This window comes from Chiloscyllium plagiosum, unplaced genomic scaffold (genome assembly GCF_037043375.1).
Source record: "Chiloscyllium plagiosum isolate Xiang-an unplaced genomic scaffold, Cpla_swu_hap1 HiC_scaffold_7, whole genome shotgun sequence".
Classification (NCBI taxonomy): Eukaryota; Metazoa; Chordata; class Chondrichthyes; order Orectolobiformes; family Hemiscylliidae; genus Chiloscyllium; species Chiloscyllium plagiosum.
Window position 1 is genome coordinate 2,704,545 of NW_028270145.1, and position 10,143 is coordinate 2,714,687.

At 46.8% G+C, this 10,143-nt stretch overlaps 1 protein-coding gene across 1 annotated transcript in view; it reads right to left on the reverse strand.

Annotated features, from left to right (window-relative positions):
- hibch (3-hydroxyisobutyryl-CoA hydrolase) overlaps nucleotides 1-8,611 on the reverse strand; it is a 128,341-nt gene extending 119,730 nt beyond the window's left edge. The window contains exon 1 of the mRNA XM_043692857.2: nucleotides 8,560-8,611. Within this exon, the coding sequence (XP_043548792.1) occupies nucleotides 8,560-8,591 (32 nt within the window). The 5' untranslated portion in view covers nucleotides 8,592-8,611. The remainder of the gene's footprint in view (nucleotides 1-8,559) is intronic.
- Between the last annotated feature and the right edge of the window lie 1,532 nt (nucleotides 8,612-10,143).

Here is a 10,143-nt window from a genome sequence, read left to right on the forward strand (position 1 = left end):
GTGGAGTTCGGGTTCTAAAATTATTGAACTTGACATTAAGTCCCAAAGGCTGCAGGGTCCCTTAGTGGAAAAAGGGATTCTGTTCTTCCAGCTTGCACTGAGCCCTGCTGGAGGATTAGAGACACTGGAGTCTTGTTGGAGACCAAACTGTGAGCTCATCCACACTGGGGAGACAAAACGCAGAGTTTTGTCAAATGTCTACGCTTTGTCCACAAAAAATGACCCCGAGTTTCGTTGCCTGCCACTTGAACATACCACCATGTTTCTTGGCTCATGTTTCTGCCTTGGGCTGGCAAAGTGCTCCTATCCCCACCCCACACCCTGAATTCAGCATAAATACCACCTTTTTGTAATTAGTATCAATTTTGAACAAGTGCTATTGGACTTAAGATGCTTTTGCCCACATCTTTTCATCCCTTTAGCGCTAAGAACTATGTCTAACTCCATGAAAATATTCAATATTTTGGCCTGAAATGGCTTCTTGGGAAGCAAACTCCACAGGTTTACAACTCTCTGGGTAAAGACATCTCTCCTCATCTCAAACTGAAATGGCCTATCCTGTATCTTTAGATTACAGTTTTTTATTATAGAGTCATAGAGATGTACAGCACAGAACACCCCTTAGTCCAATCGGTCCATGCTGACCAGATATCCCAACCCAATCTAATCCCACCTGCCATCACCCAGCCCATATCCCTCCAAACCCTTCCTATTCACATACCCATCTAAATGCTTTTTAAATGCTGCAATTGTACTAGCCTCCACCATTTCCTCTGGCAGCTCATTCCATACCCGTAACACTCTCTGCATGAAAAAGAAGTCCCTCTTATATCTTTTCCCTCTCACCCTAAACCTACGCCCTCCAGTTCTGGACTCCCCCACCCCAGGGAATACACTTTGTCTATTTACCCTATCCATGCCCCTCATGATTTTATAAACCTCTATAAGGTCACCCCTCAGCCTCTGACACTCCAGGGAAAACGGCCCCAGCCTGTTCAGCCTCTCCCTATAGCTCAAATTCTCCAACCCTGGCAACATCCTTGTAAATCTTTTCTGAACCCTTTCAAGTTTCACAACATCTTTCCGATAGGAAGACCAGAATTACACGCAATATTCCAATAGTAGCCTAACCAATGTCCAGTACAGACGCAACATGACCTCCCAACTCCTGTACTCAATATGCTGACCAATAAAGGAAAGCATACTTCTTCACTATCCTATCTACCTGTGACTCCACTTTCAAGGAGCTATGAACCTGCACTCCAAGGTCTCTTTGTTCAGCAACATTCCCTAGGACGTTACCATTAAGCATATAAGTCCTGCTAAGATTTGCTTTCCCAAAATGCAGCAGCTCACATTTACCAAAATTAAATTCCATCTGCCACTTCTCAGCCCATTGGCCCATCTGGTCAAGATCCCATTGTAATCTGAGGTAACCTCCTTCGCTATCCACTACACCTCCAATTTTGGTGTCATCTGCAAACGTACTAACTATACCTCTTATGCTCACAACCAAATTATTTATATAAATGATAAAAGTAGTGGACCCAGCACTGATCCTTTTGGCGCTCCACTGGTCACAGGCCTCCAGTTTGAAAAACAACCTTCCACCACCACCCTCTGTCTTCTACCTTTGAGCCAGTTCTGTGTCCAAATGGCTAGATCTCCCTGTATTCCATGAGATCTAACTTTGCCCACCCAGTCTCCCATGGGAACCTTGTCGAACGCCTTACTTAAGTCCATATAGATCATATCTACCACTCTGCCTTCATCAATCCTCTTTGTTACTTCTTCAAAAAACTCAATCAAGTTTGTGAGACATGATTTCCCACGCACAAAGCCATGTGGACTATCTCTAATCAGTCCTTGCCTTTCCAAATACATGTACACCCTGTCCCTCAGGATTCCCTCCAACAACCTATTTTTCTAATCAACTGTTCAGAGGTGTTATTGCTAGGTGATGTCGCCTAGCCAGGAGACGAAACGTTTGCAACTAAAACTTCCAGCTCGGCCAACAGAACCACAACAACGAGCACCCGAGCTACAAATCTTCGCACAAACTTTGAAGACAGGATTGAACTTTGCCTCCCAGTCCAGAGGTAGGGATTCTTTAGGTTGTAACCCTGGTTCTAGACTACCAGTCATCGGGCACATGTTTCCTGCATTTACCTTGTCTAGTCCTGTGCTTGAATCCTCTTGCTTGAAGGCCAATGCAGGTATATCATCTGCCTTCTTCACCACCTGCTGGACCTGCATGCTCATTGTCTCTTGTTATACCTCCCCCTTTTCCAATCTACAATTCAAATAATAATCTGCCTCCTGGTTTTTGAATCCAAAGTGGTTAACCTCACATTTTTCCACATTTGCCATGCATTTGCCCACTCACCCAATTTGTCCAAATCACACTGAAGCATCTCAGCAACCTCATCACAGCTTACTCTCTCACCCAGCATTGTATCATCTACAACTTGGCAATATTATATTTCAGTCCTTCATCTAAATCAAGAATACAGAGGAACCTCAATTATCCAGCATTCAATTAACTAAATTTCAGATTAACTGAACAAGATTGCAAGGTCCCAATGCATGGTTAACTATGTTATCCGGCATTTGATTAACCGAACAAAATACTTCTTCACCCTCCCCCCCCTCAAATGTCCTTCGGATGATCGAGGTTCCTCTGTGTATATAGTGAATAGCTGGGGTCCAAATACTGATTCCTGCAGTACAAGGCTCAGTACTGCCTACTCTGTTCCCTGTCTGCATACTAGTTCTTTATTCATGTCTGTACACTATCCCAATCTTTAACTTAACTTCATTTTACAGTGGTGACCCCGGAATCCAAACGCCCTATTGTTCAAACAATTTGGAATCCAAACAATTATTTCGAGAAAATTTTGCCCTAAAATCCGAACACATTTTCAGAATCCAAACACCATGTACCGTTCAGGTCGCACATTGTTTGTTCAGTTCGTCCCGGGAAGTAGTCGTGAAAGCATCTCTCGTGAATCCATCACTAGTTTACCTCGTGTTTTCACCTTGATTTGTGCTATTTTTTTTTTTAATTATCACCGTTGTGCATTCACCATGGCACCCAAGAAGAGCAGTGAAGCAAATAAGTGCATTCACCATTAGCACTCCTCACTTAGATAAATGAGGTTATTTTCATGTTAGTACATTTATTTCTTGCTTTTATTATTATTACTTGATATTTAGGTCACTTACTCATCTTATTTTATCTTCACCAAGTGTATTTGCAGTTAAAAGTGTCTTGAAAATGTGTTTTTTTTGGGTTCAGAAACAGATTAATTCACTTTCCATTATTTCTTATGGGGAAAATAGTTTCGGATTCCGAACTTTTCGCAATCCGAACAGCCTCCTGGAACGAATTAAATTCGGATTCCGAGACACTACTGTACTTGCTAGTTTCGTTTGCTGGACCATATCCAAAGCCTTCTGCAAGTCCAAGTAAACCAAATCCAGTGGTTCACTCTTATTATTTCTACGAGCTAATCTTTAAAACTTTCCAGTAGATTTGCCAAGCATGATATCCCTTTCCAAAATCTATGCTAACTCTGTCTGATCCTGCTACTGTTTTCCATTTTATAATGGCCATAAGCATTTTCCCCACTACTGACATTAGGGTAACTGGTCTATAATTTGCCATTTTCTCTCTACCTCCTTTTTTCAAATAGTGGACTTACATTAGCTACCCTCCAATCCAAAAGACTGTTCCAGAGTCTATAGCATCTTGAAAGATGACCACCAATACATCCATAATTTCTACGGGCACTTCCTTAAGTACTCTGGGATATAGATTATTGGGCCTTAGTCAGCCCTTATTCTCATCAACCTCCCTAATACCGTTTCCCTATGAATATTGATTTCCTTCAGTCCCTCCCTCTCACTACAACCTGAGTTCCTGACATTTCTGGGACATTATTTGTGTCCTCTTTTATGAAGAGGGAACCAACAATTTAATTGGTTGTCATCTCTTTGATCCCCATTATGAGTTCCTCCGTTTCTGACTATAACAGACCTACATTTGTCTTAACTAATGTTTTCTCTTCACATATCTGCAGAAGCTTTTATAATGAGTTTGTATGTTCCCGCAAGTTTACTCTTCTACTATATTTTCCCCCCACCCCCAATCAATCCCTTTGCCCTCATTTGTTGAAATCCAAACTGCTCCCAATCCTCAGGTTTCTTGCTTTTGTGGCCAATTTGTATGCCCCTGCCTTGGATCCCTACAATCCATAATTTCCCTTGTTAGTCATGTTCAGGCTAGAAACATTACATTCATAGGCACATTGCATCTAGGCTAATCTTCCTTCCCCCAAAAGATATTTGGGACCAGATGTACACTTATAAGTTTCAAAGTTAGTAATGGCGCTCATTAAACTGAGATTAGCTTCATATTCCAGATCTATTCATCAAACTTCAAATCCACCAGCTAATATGAAATCTGAACCCAGGTGCACAGAGCATTAGCTGGGCCACTTGTTCTTAAATGTATGTATTTTAGCAGATTTTATATTATTTTAATCTTGCATCTGTCCACACTTCACATCAACAACAGTTAACAAACTGGTACCACATTTTTGTCAATTATATCTTGTTACAAATTTCTAGGCATTTTGGCAAAACTAACTTTGTTCAGAGTTTAGCAATATATCTTACTTATTAAAAAAGGTGGCACTGATATTACTTCAGAGCTCATCTTAAAGCGTGGCAAACTTTATTCTAGCTATCTCTTACAGTGGGTGAATAACAACAGGTTAAACAGTGGCACATTAAATACAAAATAAGGTAGGGCTATTTAAAATAATCCACAAACTTGTTCACCACTCTAGGTAGAAAGTTGTCAAGTGGCCAAATTATGTAACTACAGTAAATTGAGAGACTTAATGTCACGGGGACACCATCACCTTCAGGTTCTCCTTGAAGTCAGACATCATCCTGACTTTCATAAATATCATTCATTCTGGAATGCTAAATCAAGCCCTTATTTCTCATACTACCATTGTAGTACCAACATTATGGGAACAGCAACAAACCGAGAAGCCTCAGCACCATCTTTTCAATAATGACATGAAATGGGCAATAAATTCAGCATTGCCAATGCTGGTTACATGCCCAAAGCAAATAAAAGACAAAGTTAAATTCGGCAAAACAGCCAGAAATTTGGAACAGGATAAAATTCACAAAAAGTTTAACAAATACGTTAAGTATTACAGATGCAAAATTAGTTCAGATGCACGACTTACTATCATCCAACACAGTGAACTTTGAAAATGTCATGTGCCTACTCTTTAGAATTCCCTAAAACTCTCCAATCTCCCTCCCAAATTAAATATTCTGAAAGTAGCAAGTTTTAATCACTTCCCAATTCTCAGGCGAGAACTTAGCTTTTTTTTCCCTTCAGTTGCAAGTTTTGGGTCATTTCCTCTGTTAATAGCACTAAACATACATAAGGCGCTTACATTGATAATCACTGCAGCATTTTCCACTCATTAATCATGTACACAGTTGGTTGTAAAATATTTTTCCTGTAATATTTGATGTGCTATTTTGTGCTTCCTGAATGCACCGAATGCAGTACGAAACCATTAACAGTGGTTGTCCATTTCACCTTCTGACAATATTATGGGAGTAGTATCACTGTTTTATTACAAAAGCAAAATGCTTTACTGGACACTTTGGGGATGCTGACAATCTGAAGCAAATACAGCGAACGTTGAGCAGGTCTGACAGCTTGTGGAGAGGAAAACAGGGTTAGCGTTTGAAATCCATGATGCCTCCTCATAACTGTTAAAAATCACACAACACCAGGTTATAGTCCAACAGGTTTAATTGGAAGCACACTAGCTTTCAGAGCGACGCTCCTTCACCAAGTGATAATGGAGGGCTCAATCCTAACACAGAATTTATAGCAAAAATTTACAGTGTGATGTAACTGAAATTACACATTGAAAAATTGATTGTCTGTTAAGCCTTTCATCTGTTAGAATGCAGTGATAGTTTCACTTCTTTCATGTGTAAATCACAAAACCTTTTTTTTACAAAAGTTGTATTCTCGGGTTAGCTGTTAACAATGGTGATAGCTAGACAATATGTTGAAGATGTTGGCCCCCTGTGATCTCTATCTATGCCATGATGTTTAGATTGATTCTAACCTAAAAAGTGAGATAACGAAGTTTTACATAAATTCATGCAGTTTTTGAGTTCAGAATGCATTCATGTAGAACTCTGAGCTCAAAAACTGCATGAATTTATGTAAAACTCCAATATCTCACTTTTTAGGTTAGAATCAATCTAAACATCATGGCATAGACGGAGAACACAGGGGGCCAACACCTTCAACATATTACTGCTCCTCGGATGCTGCCTGAACTGCTGTGCTCTTCCATCACCACTAATCCAGAATCTGGTTTCCGGCATCTGTAGTCATTGTTTTTACCTTCAACATATTGTCTAGCTATCACCATTGTTAACAGCTAACCCGAGAATGCAACTTTTTTAAAAAAAGGTTTTGTGATTTACACATGAAAGAAGTGAAACTATCACTGCATTCTAACAGATGAAAGGCTTAACAGACAATCAATTTTTCAATGTATAATTTCAGTTACATCACACTGTAAATTTTTGCTATAAATTCTGTGTTAGGATTGAGCCCTCCACTACCACCTGATGAAGGAGCGTCGCTCCGAAAGCTAGTGTGCTTCCAATTAAACCTGTTGGACTATAACCTGGTGTTGTGTGATTTTTAACTTTGTACATCCCAGTCCAACACCGGCATCTCCAAATCCTTCATCGCTGTGTGCGCGGACTTCAGTGTCTTATTATATTCAGTTTCCTGCAATCTGAAGGATAAGGGGTGAGGGGCGATGGTTAATATTCTAATACCGATAGCTCGGAAGTTTGTAGAACAGCATTGGGACCATAGTACGGGGATCCGGGAGTAGCAGAGGGTGACAACCCGTGTTGGGATCTGAGATTATTGGGGGGTGGGGGTGGTGGGGATGGGGGTGGGGGTGGTGGGGATGGGGATGGGGGTGTGTGGGGGTGGTGGGGATGGGGATGGGGGTGGTGGGGATGGGGATGGGGGGGTGGGGATGGGGGTGGTGGGGATGGGGATGGGGGGGTGGGGATGGGGATGGGGGGGTGTGGGGGTGGTGGGGATGGGGATGGGGGTGGGGGTGGTGGTGGTGGGGATGGGGGTGGGGGGTGTGGGGATGGTGGGGATGGGGGAGGGGGTGGGGGTGGTGGTGGTGGGGATGGGGGTGGGGGGGTGTGGGGATGGTGGGGATGGGGGGGTGTGGGGGTGATGGGGATGGGGGGGTGTGGGGGTGGTGGGGATGGGGATGGGGGTGGGGGTGGTGGTGGTGGGGATGGGGGTGGGGGGGTGTGGGGATGGGGGTGGGGGGGTGTGGGGATGGGGATGGGGGGGTGGGGATGGTGGGGATGGGGGGGTGTGGGGGTGGTGGGGATGGGGATGGGGGAGGGGGTGGGGGTGGTGGTGGTGGGGATGGGGGTGGGGGGGTGTGGGGATGGTGGGGATGGGGGTTGTGGGGGTGATGGGGATGGGGGGGTGTGGGGGTGGTGGGGATGGGGATGGGGGGGTGTGGGGGTGGTGGGGATGGGGATGGGGGTGGGGGTGGTGGTGGTGGGGATGGGGGTGGGGGTGGTGGTGGTGGGGATGGGGGTGGGGGGGTGTGGGGATGGGGATGGGGGGGTGGGGATGGTGGGGATGGGGGGGGTGTGGGGGTGGTGGGGATGGGGATGGGGGTGGGGGTGGTGGTGGTGGGGATGGGGGTGGGGGGGTGTGGGGATGGTGGGGATGTGGGGGTGGTGGGGATGGGGATGGGGGGGTGGGGATGGGGGTGGGGGGGTGTGGGGATGGTGGGGATGTGGGGGTGGTGGGGATGGGGGGGTGGGGATGGGGGTGGGGGGGTGTGGGGATGGTGGGGATGGGGGGGTGTGGGGGTGGTGGGGATGGGGATGGGGGGGTGTGGGGGTGGTGGGGATGGGGATGGGGGTGGGGGTGGTGGTGGTGATGGGGATGGGGGGGTGTGGGGGTGGTGGGGATGGTGGGGATGGGGGGGTGTGGGGGTGTGGGTGGTGGGGATGGGGGTGGGGGTGTGGGTGGTGGGGATGGGGGTGGGGGGGTGTGGGGGTGGTGGGGATGGGGGTGTGGTGCGGGTCTGAGGACCAGGGAGAACTCTCTGGGAGTAACAGTTGTTGCGGGAGTGTACCAAGTTGTCTGGGAACCACCGTAGGAGATGGGTTGTAAATGCAGAAAAGCGTATGCCTATTCGTTACAAATGAATACACTTTTTTTAAAATCACGGGAAAGCGAAAGGATCGCGCCAACACAGATTGCGGGTTGCTCACATTAGAGCCTACGTTGCAACGAGAAGCTCTCACTGCTTTTCCTCTCGACCCAAAGCCGAATGTAAACGGCGGGGGGTGCCCCTCGCCAGAGGTCGGAGCGGGCCACCCGAGTGCACTGCACCCTCAGGGAGGGACACGGGCCTTTCAGGGGTCCCAGACACCCACCTTGACTGAGCGGAGAAGACCCAGGTACTCATGACTCCTGTGAGCTCCCGATTCCCCGGCGACACGGCCAAGAGCTTCCCCCCACCTTCCCTCCCCTCACACAATCCCACCATTACTTGTCACAGCGCCACCCCTGGGCACGGAGGAATCACATTGGCCTGGAAGGATTATTGCTAAAAATCACACAACGCCAGGTTATAGTCCAACAGGTTTAATTGGAAGCACAATGGGTTTCGGAGCGACGTTCCTTCATCCACCTGATGAAGGAGCAGCGCTCTGAAAGCTAGTGCTTCCAGTTAAACTTGTTGGATGATAACCTGGTGTTTGGTGATTTTTAACTTTGTACACCCCAGTCCAACACCGGCATCTCCAAATCAAGGCTTATTGCAGTGCACTAATAGTGTCCCTACCTCTGAGCCAGGTAAACCTGGGTCAAGTCCCATCCTACTCCAAATGTGTGTCGCAGTATTTCTGAACAAGTTGATTAAAAATACCTACAGCCATTATTAAACCTATTTAAAGACAAGAGAAAACTGAAGATGCTGAAATCCAAAGTAGGCAAACAGGAGGCTGGAAGAATACAGCAAGCCAGGCTGCATCAGGAGTGGAGAAGTCAACATTTCGGGTATGGAAATGTGTTGCTGGAAAAGCGCAGCAGGTCAGGCAGCATCCAAGGAACAGGAGAATCGACGTTTCGGGCATAAGCCCTTCTTCAGGAGTGAGAAAAGTTTGTCCAGCAGGCTAAGATAAAAGGTAGGGGGTAGGGGCATCGGAAATGTGATAGGTGGAAAGAGGTCAAGGTGAGGGTGATAGGTCAGACTGGGGTGGGGGCGGAGAGGTCGGGAAGAAGATTGCAGGTTAGGAAGGCGGTGCTGAATTCGATGGATTTGACTGAGACAGGGTGGGGGGAGGGGAAATGAGGAAACTGGTGAAATCCGAGTTCATCCCTTGTGGTTGGAGGGTTCCTAGGCGGAAGATGAGGCGTTCTTCCTCCAACCGTCGTTTTGTTGTGATCTGACGATGGAGAAGTCCAAAGACCTGCATATCCTTGGTGGAGTGGGAGGGGGAATTGAAATGTTGAGCTACAGGGTGGTTGGGTTGGTTGGTCCGGGTGTCCCAGAGGTGTTCTCTGAAACGCTCCGCAAGTAGCCGGCCTGTCTCCCCAATATAGAGGAGGCCACATCGGGTGCAGAGGATGCAATAGATGATGTGTGTGGAGGTGCAGGTGAATCTGTGGCGGATATGGAAGTTTCCTTTGGGGCCTTGGAGGGAGGTGAGGGGGGAGGTGTGGGCGCAAGTCTTGCACCTCCTGCAGTTGCAGGGGAAGGTGCCGGGAGTGGAGGTTGGGTTGGTGGGGGGTGTGGATCTGACGAGGGAGTCACGGAGGGAGTGGTCTTTACGGAATGCTGATAGGGGAGGGGAGGGAAATATATCCTTGGTGGTGGGGTCCGTTTGGAGGTAGCGGAAATGACGGCGGATGATGCGCTGTTCATGGAGATTGGTGGGGTGGTAGGTGAGGACCAGTGGGGTTCTGTCCTGGTGGCGGTTGGAGGGGCGGGGCTCAAGGGCGGAGGAGCGGGAAGT